Source organism: Rhinoraja longicauda, chromosome 11 (assembly GCF_053455715.1).
Source record: "Rhinoraja longicauda isolate Sanriku21f chromosome 11, sRhiLon1.1, whole genome shotgun sequence".
NCBI lineage: Eukaryota > Metazoa > Chordata > Chondrichthyes > Rajiformes > Arhynchobatidae > Rhinoraja > Rhinoraja longicauda.
Window position 1 is genome coordinate 38,411,110 of NC_135963.1, and position 14,852 is coordinate 38,425,961.

The 14,852-nt window shown below is 42.3% G+C and overlaps 1 protein-coding gene across 7 annotated transcripts in view; it reads right to left on the reverse strand.

The window, feature by feature from the left end:
* The window catches only part of rasal2 (RAS protein activator like 2), a 307,207-nt gene that overhangs the window by 68,723 nt on the left and 223,632 nt on the right, over positions 1-14,852 (reverse strand). For 5 of the 7 annotated variants that reach the window (XM_078407405.1, XM_078407406.1, XM_078407409.1 and 2 more), the window contains exon 6: positions 2,501-2,654. In XM_078407405.1, coding sequence (XP_078263531.1) covers positions 2,501-2,654 — 154 coding nt within the window. Of the gene's footprint in view, positions 1-2,500; positions 2,655-7,929; positions 9,064-14,852 lie in introns of those variants that run through there. The other 2 variants (XM_078407410.1, XM_078407411.1) reach the window with 2 other exon arrangements.

Here is a 14,852-nt window from a genome sequence, read left to right on the forward strand (position 1 = left end):
TCCCTCAGGCACAGCAGCCCCTGTGTCCCCACACCGCAAAGACATGCAGGTCTGCAGCTCAACTGACCTCAGCAAACTACCAGCAGAGCCGCTGTGCCACAGCGCCTGAGACACGGGCCAGACCCAAGACCTCGACCGCCCCCTGCGACCGTGTGGGTCCCCAGCCCCAGGCGCTCCAGCGACCAAGCTCCACCCAACACACCAGGGATAACTCACTGTGTGTCAGATAGAACCAGTGCACTGGAACACCCAGAGGAAATCCACGCGGCCACGGGGAGCTTTCGAGGCAAGGATCAAACCTGGGTCCTCAGCGCCGCAAGGTAGCGGCTTAATCAGCGTCCCACAGAACCCGCACAACCCACAGAAGCCAATCCATAAACCTGCACGCCTCTGCCACACGGGAGGAACCCCGAGCACCTGGAGGAATCCCACACTGCCACAGGGAGGTCAGGATCGAACTCACGTCCCTCACGCTATAGGGTAGCAACTCTACTACGGCACCATTGTGCCGTCCCAAGGTATTGTGTATTTTGTGTCCTTTACTGTTTTTTGTGTAGTGTATGTTTTGACTGTTTTTCCCAATAGTAATGTACATATTAACTCCCTTATTCGGAGGACAATTGGTAATAACGGACACCATCTCCCCCCCGAGTGGTTCATCATAGCAAGGCTTTACTGTATTTTCAAAAACATGATCAGTAACAGAATTTAATAGTTTATCAACATGGTATCAACTTGGTAAGTGACATTAATTTGTGTCATCCCATTTCACAATGCAACCAACCAAAAAATCAATAGATGATCATTTCAACAGAATTCCAAAATAATAAATTTGCCAACGAAAGCTGTTGGACTTGCAACTAAGTCAGGTACATTCTAAATATTTCTGAATAAATTGGCACAAATCATCCATTAATATTACCCTGACTGATTGTCTGAAATCAAATACAATCAAATATTAAAACTGAGAAGTTAAATTATTGCCTTCCTTGAAAATAAAGGACCAACAGCAGTTTGTACCTGAGCTCAGGATGATTGGCACCGATCGCAGCTTAAAAGCGATGACTTAGATTGAATATGGTTACGTGGCATTCTAAAGTGCAACCAGATAAGCATACAAAACTGTGCGACAGCAGATTACAGGATGCCTTCCTGCTCAGTTTATTCTTGGTATCTGTTAACTAGGATGTGGAGAAGAATTGTTACCTTAAACAACTATCCAGCTCACAGGGCACACTGTCACCAACGGCCTCACTTGACCAGGCCAACCCTGCAACGCTGCCAGGACAATGGACTTTCATGGCCAGGTTAAGAACTCTGCACTTATAACAACTTGGACTTGAAAATGGTGCCAAACCTGAAGACTCTTGTATACTGTCTCAGTGTAGTATTCTTATATACTTATACACGTACATACATATATAGTAGTACTTTTATTAAACTGTTTGCAACAAATAATTTCTCTGTACCTCAGTACATGTGGCAATAAAATACCATTGAACCACTGATTCAGAAATAGGAAACCACAAGCTCTTTAACTGCTTTGAAACAAGCTTTAAAGATCCCCAAATAATTGCCAGGTGGCAGCATTTCTCTACGACATTTTAGGAGCACTGTTTTGGGAATGTCATTCTGTCCATGGTCTTCCTTAGAAAGAGTTCGGGAAAGGGCAAGAGGGAAATTGCCATTGCTTGGGGTGTGTGAGGTGAAAGTCAGGCCTCGTTCTGGGGTGGAAGTTTGAGATTAAGTATTGTTGAACTAGGTGGGGGGTGGGGCATGGGAGCTCATTGGGAAAGGAGATGATTGGCATATTACGACCGCTTGCCCATGGGGAGGAGGGGCGTTGATATAATGCAGGAGGTGAGGAGAGAAATGGGCAGCTATCCCCACCCCCACTGTCTCAGAAAAACAATTAAATTGAAAGCAAAATCAAAGGAGGATCGCTTGGATTGAGCTATAGTTTTGATTGCTACGAAAACATAACTGTTCTCAGAATGGCCAACAATGGGCACTCTTGGGAATGTGACCTAATTTACTGGGCATCACTCCAAATTAAGCCATCCCCTGCGCAGCTGAAATGAAAAGTGTGCCAGGTACACAAGGGTGTTATATGTCCAGAAATTACAGAACAGCAGCTCAGATTTTCAGATTGGTGTGATTTGACCCAGAAATAGTCAATTTCTCATTCCATTCCAGAAACAAATGCTCTTCAGAGGAGTACCATGGGGACAAAAGCAGCAGATTTAATTTCCTGGCCAGTTCGGCTCTTAAAAGTATAGGTGGTGATCTCTCCTCGAGTTCAAATTAAATTAATGAAATTTTTTAAATATGCCGGCTGTAACTAAACAAATGGGTACGAGTACATTGCAATGCATCTAATACCCAAACAGATCTTTAACCTCTGCTGCATACTCAACTTAATTCTGAGTCAGTCTTATCCTTATAAAAAGTGTCCTTCTTCTGATCCAAGATAAAATCGAGTTAGATCATAAAATGGTACCTCAAAGCAGAAGTCCTGCCCCAGGATACTACTGTGCAACGGTTTAATGAAGACATCCTGCTCCATGCTTAATTCCAAAGTCTCAATTGCACTGCCAGGACTCAGCAAGGATTCATGGGAACGCGATTCTTTCAATTTTGGTAAAGCACGAGACCTGCAAAAAAAACAATAAATAATTCATGGAAAGGTGCATCACATAGGACACAAAAAAATACTTCTGTCTTGCCCGAATCTATTCAATAAACAATCACAAGAGATTTAAGTGGGTGGCAAGAGTAGAACCATAAATAAACTACTATTTATCTGAAAGAAAATAACACACAAATACAATGTGCTGTAGGCGGGAGTCATAGAGAGAACTATAAAAATATAAATATAAGGGTGGTACCTTGTAGACAAATGAACATATAATGCTGGACCAATGTCCATACACAATTTATCATCTTATTGCAAGGGTATTACACATAATTTGTTAAAATCTTTAGGTAGAGAAAACCTGTGCTAAACACAGCCAGATTACAAAGGAAAAATTTCAAAAGCTTATTTTCCTTTTGTTCTCAATTGAATATAACGCAGTATGCTAATCTATGCTGCAAAGTAAAAGCTGTTCGGAATCAGAGAATTTGCAATTTTGCAAAGTATCTGCCAATTCCCAGTGAAGGCACTATTTCTATGAACTATCCTGCCGCAAACATTTGCACACAGCCGAGACAAAAGTTGGAAAGCATAGTGTTAACAAGAACTTGTTAAAGAAAATATGAATCTCACTTCCTATCAAGATATGTACATCACTGTACATATGTACATCAGATATGTTCATCTTCTCTGAACAACCAGCTGGTCATTTATTTTCTGAAATATGAACAAGTTCCCCCAATAAATATAAAATCTGAGGAAGGGTCCTGACCTAAAACATTGTCTATCCATTTTCCTCCACAGATACTCCTTGATGTGCTGAGTTCTGCCAGCAGTTTGTTTTTGCTTCCAATAAATTACTTAACTGCAGCGATGTTCAAACAAATAACTTTACAAGATGAAAGAACATACAGCATCCTTCTTTGCTTCCATTCAGTTTTCCTCCCTCCTTTTAGTGGCACAACCCAAAACTGGCATCAGGAGCTCCCCAATGTCTCATTCCACTGGTGATTCTATACATCAGCCATGACAGAAAATGCGAGATAGCTATTCAGCTTGAGGGCAGGGCATGAAAATGACAGCCAACACATTCACCATTTGCTGCAAAATGTAAGTAGTGTAATTTCAATTCCAATTGCCATCATTGGCAGAAAATATGGTTCAATCCTTAATCACCAAAAGTGAGTGGTTGTGCAGATAGTGAAGATGGTTGTGAATGATTGCAGCATGATCTGGATCGACTGGTCAGGTGGGATGAGGAATGGTTGATGGAATTTAATACAGAGAAATGTGAGGTGTTGCATTTTGGGATGTTGAACAAGGGCAGGATCTACACAGTAAATGGTAGACCTCTGGGATGTGTTGCTGAGCAGGGGGATCTAGGAGTGCAGGTGCATGGTTCCATGAAGGTATATAAGGTGGTCAAAAAGGCTTTTGGCACATTGGCCTTCATCAGTCAGAGTATTGCGTATAGAAGTTGGGTCATGTTGCAGTTGTACAAGACGTTGGTGAGACTGCATTTAGAATATTGTGTTCAGTTCTGGGTACCATGTTATAGGACCGATATTGTCAAGCTTGAAAGGGTTCAATAAAGATTTACGAGGATAGAGGTTGAGTAGGCTGGGTCTCTATTTCATGGGAGCACAGGAGGATAAGGGGTGATCTTATAGAGGTGTACAAAATCATGAGAGGAATAGATCGGATAGATGCACAGAATCTCTTGCCCAGAGTAAGGGAATCGAGGACTAGAGGACATAGATTCAAGGTGAAGGGGAAAAGAATCGGAAGGGTAACATTTTCATACAAAGGGTGGTGGGTGTATGGAACAAGTTGCCAGCGGAGGTAGTTGGGGCTGGGACTATCCCATCGTTTAAGAAACAGTTGGACAGGTACATGGATAGGACAGGTTTGGAGGGACCAAGCGTAGGCAGGTGGGACTAGTGTAGCTGGGACATGCTGGCCGGTGTGGGCAAGTTGGGCCAAAGGGACCGTTTCCACACTATATCACTCTGTGACTCTATGACACAAATCCACCCAAGAGCAGTGACCAAACCAGGTTCAAACCAGTGACCAAACCAATAGTCAATGCTCTGACTATTGGCTCAACGCCTGATAATCTGCTAAATTTATGGGAGGAATCAATTTGCATTTTGCTGAAGGGATAAACCATTGTCGTTAGTTGTCATAATTTATTTCCAGTGATTTACTCGAAAAAAATGTTGTCATCACATGACAAACTTAATTCAGTCAAATGGCATTGAAGTGGAAGAGAATAAAAACACGACAACCTTGCAGAATTAAAATTATCTTCAATATTTTAGCAATTATTGACATTTTAAAAATAATCTACATTTTTGTTTTCTCTTTACACTTGCAGCCACCATGCCTCGCCTGCCTATTAAAGCAATGCTAATGGACATCATTAAACTCCGAGATCTGGGTACTTGCATCTCCCTCTGCAATTAGACTCTAGACTTTCTCATCGGCAGACCACAATTAGTACAAATTGGACACACTTCTTCCACCATGACCATCAACCTCATGGCGATGTGCGCTCTCTATACCCATGACTGTGTTGGCAGACTCAGTTCCAACACCTTATTTAAATTTGCTGATGATACCAAAATTGTTTAATGAAATAACAGGTAACAATGAGCCAGAGAGATTGAAAATCCAATTGTGCCAGAAGAACAATCTTGCTCTCAATATTTGCAAGACCATGGACCTGATTGTTGACTTCAGAATAGGAAAGCCAAGCATCCATGAACCCATCTTCATCTACGGAGGGCAGTGGAGAGAAGTAATAGCTTCAAGTTCCAGCATGTGCATATCTCTGAAGATCTGTCCTGGGCCCAGCACATTGATGCAATCACAAAGAATGCTCATCAACACCTCTACTTCCTTCAAAGTTTGAGGAGATTCAATACATCGCCGAATACTGATGCATCACTGTTTGCTTTTGTAACTCAAATGCCCAGGATTGAAGAAAGCTGCAGAAAGTGGTAGATATTTCCCAGTCCATAAGGGTTACTAATCCTCCCAAAGGCAGCAAATATCATCAAAGACCTAAATCACCCAAGCCCCACTCTCATCTCACTATCAGAGGACAGAAGGTACAAGAGGTACAGGAGCCTGAGAACTGACCTCAAGATTCAAAAACAGCTTCTTCTCAGCAACCATCATGCCCTTGAACACACTACAACACTCACCAACTATGATTTACTGGGCTTGCTCTTGATTGCGCTATGTACTTTGGTTTTGAACCATTATGGTCTGGTAACCCAGCATTATCGTATTACTGATCGTTGTATAATATCTATTTGTGTTTTATTGCATGAATGGGCTGGTAAAACTGCAGCAAGTAAGAATTTCAATGTTCCATTGCCTTTGACAATTAAACACTCTTGAGTATCGAGGTTGGTGCTTCGAAGGAAATGCAAGGGATAAAATCTGCTCCCTATATTTTTTTCAACTGAATATAGAAGTGCCAGAACCCTGCCTGGCAATTCCCAACAAGACAAAGATCAGGAGCTGACGAGCATCCCCCACAGCTAAGATGGACTCCCTTAAATATAATATAACTGAAAATAGAAATTAATTCCCTCTACAGCTCTTAAGTCTGTTCTGGTGATAAATACGAAAACATGAAGTTTTTTTAGCTCGAACTATGCACCTCTGTTGCTCCATCAAAAAAAGATGCAGAGAATAGATTTGCAAACATATACAGACAGACAAGTAAGGTTTCATGAGTGTCATGGCAATGCTTCTGTTCAGTTGGGAAACTGATACCTCAGCATCTATGCAAAACAATATATGAAACTGCAGCATGAATACAATGTCAGATGCTGCAAAGCCATTAAACAGTCCTTTTCAAGCAGCCTGTCAGCAAACACATTGGGGATGTGAAAAAGCACTGGACACCACAACCTTTATTAAAAAATAGTGCATAAAAAGCATCCTCTGTTTAAAATCTCCAACAATTGTGCTTTACCAGGGAATTCAAAATTAGATTTGACTCAGAGGAAGGAATGAACATTGTTGTTCTGCTTTAGTACAATTTTTATTTGGCAAAACCTTCCGAGCATAAGAATAAGGACAGCAGAAGTACAAGGGCAGCATAAGTACAAAAAAAAACATAGCTCACAAAGTCCTTTCAGAAGGACAATGTACGCAAGTTGCACAACTATGGATATACCTCAATGCTCCCTGCAGACACAGGGGACTCAACAACTTCCTCGTTCACTAGAAAACCTCCTCACTTCACTGTGCTCCATGAAATAACCTGCAAAGTGTAATTCTTTCAGGGTTCACACTGAGATGGGGGTTTAATCTCAATGTACAGTATCACAACAATTATGTTTCCAATTTAAATTCTTTGAAAGAATTCTGGAGCTATATCTCTTTCCACGGTTCAAAGAAATGTGCACGAAGGGACAAAACAACTGCACTCATTGCCATTTTCTTTAAAACAATGAATCTGCATTCCAAGAAAAAGCATAAGAGTTCATAGAACACTTTCATTAATCTACATAAAATGTTCCATTGATGTGTGGGACGTTGACTAATCCAGAAATATGACCCAAGGCAAGGCACCCATTCCTGATGTGTAGCTGTAGGTTAATATATAAGAGTACAGGAGGCTATATGAGATGCCGTGAAGTCACTTCAGCTCTGACCTCACTGAATTCCTCATCACTGAAACACCGATCCAGAGAGTCACATCAATGCAACATATTTAGACCGGCGTCTGATATCTTGGGATTCCTGTGTAGAGATAGATTTAGCTGACAGTCACTATAATTTGCCTCATTACTAAACTAAATACTCTCACGATGCAACAGATACTCGGTGTGTGAGTGAATTTACAAAGACTGCAACATACATACATGCTTGCAACTGAAGTTACATTTCTGATCACTTTTCTTAGTAAGGTCATCACAGTTGGAATTGCATCTCCAGCTCTTCAATTATGGGCCAGGAGGAGAACATGCTTATGTGATCAGATAGGACAAAGCAAGGAAGTTAGAAAAAAATAAAACAATAGGAAAGATTCACTTATGCCATTCATCATTTTGTACTGGGTTACAAGCACCAAAGCTGAAGGTTTATTAGCATGTCAATAGGCCACACTCCATCGGGTAATAGGAATAAAATCAGCATAGCCATGGGATGTTTTTCTTTTAAAATAGATGGGGGTCAGATCATCAATGACATCAATTGCACACATATTTTTTCAAAATTCTGTTGTTTAGCCCAGCAACTGCTTACACAAACGAACATGATACGATACTTACATTAAACAGCTACGCAGCCACTTAATAGAACATCCCCAGATCATGATGATAGGTGGTATCACTTTGGGGAAAAAGTGATTCCACGTTCCACCTTTCCCAAGACCAAAAATAAAGCCAATTCTTGCCTCAATCTTCAAAACACACCTCAGGTTGGATGGTTGTCCAGTACTTTCAAGATCTCATGTGGCCTACAAATCTTCACAGCTTAATTCCATCAAGGATAGTTTTGTTCCTGAAAACATTGTGGCTGTTAAAATGAATTACCTTGGTGGTTTCCACATTGCAAGATTGAACACTTTAGAAACTCCAACGAGAAAAGAGAAAAAAAACCTTCTTAGAGCAGACTCCAACTTCAACAATTGAGATATCCCACACAAACGGATGGTAACCTCCTCGCAACCACTGGCTGTGCTTCAGGCCAACTCCAGTTATTATTCCTTCTCCCATAAGATAAACAAAGCAATTCTCTTCATTTTAGTCAAAGCCGTGCAACATACTGATTTTTCTCCTGAAAGAGCAGGGCCAAATGTCCACCATGTTCTGATCACTTGATGGATGGATACTTTTCTTCCCCTTGTTTAAAATGCTTTGCTGAACATGCCAAATATCTTCACTTGATAGCAATCCTCGTTAAAGAAGGCAAGATACTTCCAAGTTCTACCTATCACACGGATTGAAAAAGCCAGTTTTCTAAATGTCCTTGCAATTGTACAGCTAGATCAGGTCAAAACACTCCCATTTCTTCCTGGCACACAATGGTATTAGAGTGATTTTCTTCCCTTCCAGGCACAAGAAGCAGCAAATCGTTCTTTTCATACATCAGCAATGTGCAGAGCACAGGGAAGCATACTGTTTAAAGGACTGAAAGTAATTTCCAAACAAAACTAACAATTCATCACTGGCTCTTAAACAACATAAACATGGGCCTGACGTATACTGTTTTGTCCCACCTGGGGCAGTTGTTATGGCAATGCACCTATGAAAAGATTAGTGTCTGAAGCCAGCAGGGGCCACGAGCAGCAGAGTCACTTGAATGCTGCTTCTTTACTGCAGCACTCGCTGAATCACACACCGATCACAGCAGTAGAAATCAATGTGACCCTTAAGAAGAACAATAGTAATTTCACCTCCAGAAGGACTGTCCATCACATGACATCTTCAGCCTCTGTGAGCACACTCCAGCTGAGCAGTCAGCTCGAGTGCAGCAGCCCACTGCGTAAAATGTTCTCATACAGATGCTTTCATCTGGATTCTGGCCAAGTCAAACTGTAGTGACAGGGATTAAATATAGAATGATGGATGGTCAGGAGTACAATAAAATATATTTACTGGCCAGAACACAGGTTATTAATTGTAGAAAGCCAGGAACAAGGGACAAGATATACAACATCATCATTTATCTTTAAAACAACAGGAGAGAAAAAAAAAAGATTGGAAAAATCTCGAAGCCATTTTATGTCTTATTAAAATAATGGCAGACATTGTGCAAGGAAGAATTGTGTGCATAGGTAGCCACACAATTTTAATTAACTACAACAAAGCAGGAAACTGATTGAAGAAAGCAAAATGGAAAATGGCAAATTGAACAAAATAGATGATAATTGCAACCACACAGGATGGCAGAATAATGTCTGCACGTTGGTATCCATTCTCAGCAATCCCAGAAAGATATGTGACTTTCATGGATTAATTTTGATATTTAGCAGGCACAAAGTATTTTTCCAAACAAGATGCATGAGACTGCAAGCCACTTAGTCTTTTACGGAGAGTAGGGAAATGCTTTATTATTTAAAGAAATAAATATGGAAAAGGAAATGAACATATTCATGGAAAATATTTTTAAAAAACAGATGAGCAACTCAGAATTGAAGTGACAAATCATCTCAAAGACACAAGAGACTGCAGATGTTGGAATTTTTAGTTAAAAAACAAAAGGGCGGCACGGTAGCGCAGCGGTAGAGTTGCTGCTTTACAGCGAATGCAGTGCCGGAATGCAGCGCCGGAATGCAGCGCCAGAGACTCAGGTTCGATCCTGACTACGGGTGCTGCACTGTAAGGAGTTTGTACGTTCTCCCCGTGACCTGCGTGGGTTTTCTCCGAGATCTTCGGTTTCCTCCCACATTCCAAAGACGTACAGGTATGTAGGTTAATTGGCTGGGTAAATGTAAAAATTGTCCCTAGTGGGTGTAGGATAGTGTTAATGTGCGGGGATCGCTGGGCGGCACGGACTTGGAGGGCCGAAAAGGCCTGTTTCCGGCTGTATATATATGATATGATATGATATGATATGATATGAACTCAGCAGGTCAGACAGCAACTATGCAGAGAAATGGACAGATGATGTCTCAGGTCAGGATCCCTCTTCAAACTGATGACAGACGAACATCATTTCACCTCATTATCTAATTTTTACATTCAAATGAAGGGGTAAAATTAACATGTGCTAACAAGGAAATGTAGATTCTGATTCATACCAAAGATAGACACAAAATGTTGGGAGTAACTCAGCAAGTCAGGCAACATCTCTGGAGAAAATGGATAGGTGACGAACGTTTCAGGTCAGGACTCTTCTTCAGACAGATTGTAGAAGGGGGAATGGTAAGAAAAAACTGGAAGTGAAAAGAGGTAGGACCAATCACGGCTGGCAACAGATGACCTCTCAATTCCTCTGTCTCCACCGCACCTGCTCCCAAGATGAGGCTTTCCATACAAGGACATCCAAGATGTCCTCATTCTTTAGTTCCCCCCCCCCTAGCTGTCATAGATGGATCCTCATCCGCATCTCTTGTGTCCTGGAGTTCTGTTCTTGCTCCCTCTTCCCGCCCATGCAACAAGGAAAAGTTCCCCTGGACCTCACCTTTCACCCCACCAGCTTCCGCATCCAACACATCTTCCTCCGACATTTCTGTTACCTCCAACGTGATCCCAGTACAATCACACCTTTCCATCTCCACCCCTCTCCGCTTACCGCAGACCACTCCCTCCACAAATCCTAGGTTCACTCATCCCTTCCCTCACAAACCACCCCCTCCCCATGTACCTTCCCCTGTAACCGCAGGAGATGTAACACCTATCCTTATACTTCCACACTCGACTCCATCCTGCGACTCCAGCAGTCCGTCCAGGTGAGACAGAGATTTACATGCTCATTCTCTAACCTCATCTACTGCACCCGGTATTCCCGATGTGTCCTACTATACATCGGTGAGACCAAGTGGAGACTCGGTGACCACTTTGCTGAAAACTTGCGCATGGTTTGCCAAGGCCTACTCGATCTCCCGGTTGTTAACCACTTAAACTCCCTTCCCATTCCCATACTGACCTTTTAGTCTGGGGCCTCCTCCAATGATAGAGTGAGGCCACACACAAACTGGAGGAACGGTGCCTCATATTCCGCTTGGTTAACTTACAAACCAATTGTACGAATGTCGAGTTCTCCAATATTAGGAACTTCTACAAACATTACCCTTCCCCATCCTTTTTCTTCCCCCCCCCCCATGTCTACAACTCCCCCACTTACTCCCCCCCCACTCCCTTCCCTTGAACCCTGGTTGAGCTTTCACTTGTTTCCTTCCTCAACCCCCACCCCTCTATCCACCCTCTCCTCCTCCACCAAAAGTCTTTAACCAGTCACAATTCTTAATGCTTAATGCTTCCAGTTTTCTTACCACCCCCCCCCCTTTTGTTTACCACATGGGAGCTTGTCGAAAGCCTTGCTAAACGTCATGAAGATAGCGTCTACTGCCCTTTCCTCGTCAATCCTTAATAAACCAAATCAAATTCATGAGACACAATTTCCAAAGCATAAAGCCATGCTGAATATACCTAGTCAGTCCTTGCCGTCCAAATGCACTTAGATCCGGTCTTCAGAATCCCCTCCAGTAACCTTCCCCCCGTTGATGTTAGGTTCATCGGCCTGAAGTTCCCTTACAGCCCTGCTTAAATAAAGGCACATTAGCCACCTACCAGTCTTCTGATCCCTCGCCATGGCTAAATATGATTCACATCAATTTACCCGGGCCCTGTAATTTTTTTGTCCACAATGTTCCAGGATACACATATTCAACCCCCAAGGATTTATCCAATTAAATAGCCCTTATGACCTCCAACAACTCGTAATTTCAATATATCACTATTCATTTTCCTTAATTCGTTAGCCTCAATGACCTTGTTCACAGTACACAATGAGAAATAATCAGTTAACACCTCACCCATCTCCTGTGGCTCACATACAGGTGACCATGCTGATTCTTAAGGAGACCTCTTCTTTCCCTATTTATCCTTTTGCTCAATATATTTGTGGAATACCTTAGGATTCACCTTATCTCTATCTAAGCTATCTCGTGTCCAAATTCTTTGGAATTTCATTCCAAAGAGGAAGAAAGATTCTAAGGGGAGTAAGAGGCAACCGTGGCTGACAAGGGAAGTTACGGATGGAATAAAACTAAAAGAAAAGGTGTATAACATAGCAAAGAGCAGCGGGAAGCCTGAGGATTCGGTAACTTTCAAAGGACAACAGAAGGTAACAAAAAGGGAAATACGGTGTGAAAAGATGAAGTACGAGGGTAAGCTGCCCAAGAATATAAAGAAGGATAGTAAAAGCTTCTTTAGGTATGTGAAGAGAAAAGGATTAGTAAAGACAAACGTGGGCCCCTTGAAGGCAGAAACAGGTAAAATTATTATGGGTAACAAGGAAATGGCAGAAGAGTTGAACAGGTACTTCGGTTCTGTCTTCACTAAGGAAGATACAATCTCCCAGATGTATTAGAGGACGGAGGATCCAGGGAGACGGAGCAACTGAAAGAAATTTCATTAGGTGAGAAATAGTATTGGGTAGACTGATGGGACTGAAGGCTGATAAATCCCCAGGGCCTGATGGTCTGCATCCCAGGGTACTCAAGCAGGTGGCTCTAGAAATTGTGGATGCATTGATGATCATTTTCCAATGTTCTATTGATTCAGGATAAGTTCCTGTGGATTGGAAGGTAGCTAATGTTATCCCACTTTTCAAGAAAGGAGCAAGAGAGAAAACAGGGAATTATAGACCAGTTAGTCTGACATCGGTAGTGTGGGGAAGATGCTGGAGTCAATTATTAAAGAGGTAATATTGGTGCATTTGGATAACAGTAAAAGGATTGTTCCAAGTCAACATGGATTTATGAAGCGGAAATCCTGCTTGACTAATCTTCTGGAATTTTTTGAGGATGTGACAAGTAAAATGGATGAAGGAGAGCCAGTGGATGTAGTGTATCTGGACTTTCAGAAAGCCTTTGATAAGGTCTCACACAGAAGATTGGTGGGAAAAATTAGAGCACATGGTATTGGGGGTAGGGTATTGACATGGATAGAGAATTGGTTGGCAGGCAGGAAGCAAAGAGTAGGAATAAACGGGTCTTTTTCAGAATGGCGGGCAGTGGAGAGCGGAGTGCCGCAAGGCTCGGTGCTGGGGCCGCAACTATTTGCAATATATATTAATGATTTGGATGATGGAATTAGAAGTAACACTAGCAAGTTTGCGGATGACAAAAAGTTGGGTAGCAGTGTGAACTGCGAAGAGGATGTTGGGAGGTTGCAGGGTGACTTGGACAGGTTGAGTGTGTGGGCAGATGCATGGCAGATGCAGTATAATGTAGATAAATGCGGTTATCCACTTTGGCGGCAAAAACAAGGAGGCAATTATCTCAATGGTGTCAGATTAGGTAAAGCGGAAGTGCAACTAGACCTGGGTATCCTTGTGCACCAATCATTGAAAGCAAGTGTGTAGGTACAGCAGGCAGTGAAGAAATCTAATGCATGTTGGCCTTCATAACGAGAGGATGAGTATAGAAGTAAAGAGGTCCTTCTGCAGTGAGACCACATCTGGAGTATTGTGTGCAGTTTTGGTCTCCTAATTTGAGGAAGGACATCCTTATTATTGAGGCAGTGCAGCGTAGGTTCACAAGGTTAATCCCCAGGATGGTGGGACTGTCATACGAGGAAAGATTGGAAAGACTGGGCTTGTATTCATTGGAGTTTAGAAGGATGAGAGGGGATCTTATAGAGACGTATAAAATTATGAAAGGACTGGACTGGACAAGCTAGATGCAGGAAAGGAAAGGACTGGACAAGCTAGATGCAGGGAAAATGTTCCCAATGTTGGAGGAGTCCAGAACCAGGGGCCATGGTCTAAAAATAAAGGGGAGGCCATTTAAAATTGAGGTGAGAAAAATCTTTTTCACCCAGAGAGTTGTGAATTTGTGGAATTCTCTGCCACAGAAGGCAGTGGAGGCCAATTCACTGGCCGAATTTAAAAGAGAGTTAGAGAGAGCTCTCGGGGCTTGTGGAATCAAGGTATATGGGAGGAAGGCAGGCACAGGTGCTGGCTCGAAGGGCCAAAATGGCCTCCTCCTGCACCTATTTTCTATGTTTCTGTGTCCTTTTTTTTGCCCGGCTCATTTCTCTCTTGTGTACGTCTTACAAACTTCTCAAGAATTTGTTTGATCTCAGCTGCCTATACCTGTCAGGTGCCTCATTTTTCTTGACCAGTGCCTTAATATCCAGCGTCAGCCAGGGTTCCCTTATCCTACCAGCCCTAAATAGGTTACAAGGAAATATCTGGGGCAATGAGACTAATGCTCTGGGAACTGGCCTCCTTTTATGATGCAGGGAAATATAAAAATATGTAATTCCTGCTTCTTCTGGACAGAATGTAAGTGGACAAAAATAGACACGGAATGCTGGAGTAATTCAGAGATGCAGGCAGCATCTCTGGTGAAAATGCATAGATGACGTTTCGGGTCAGGACCCCATTTCAGAGTGGAAGCTAGAAAGACCAGGAAAAGTCAGGGCCGGCGACAGATGACCCCAGATAATCTCTGATAGGCCAATTGTTGGTGAAGGATGGTGTGGTCCCAAGTGATATATATTGTTGCGAACTGCGGAAC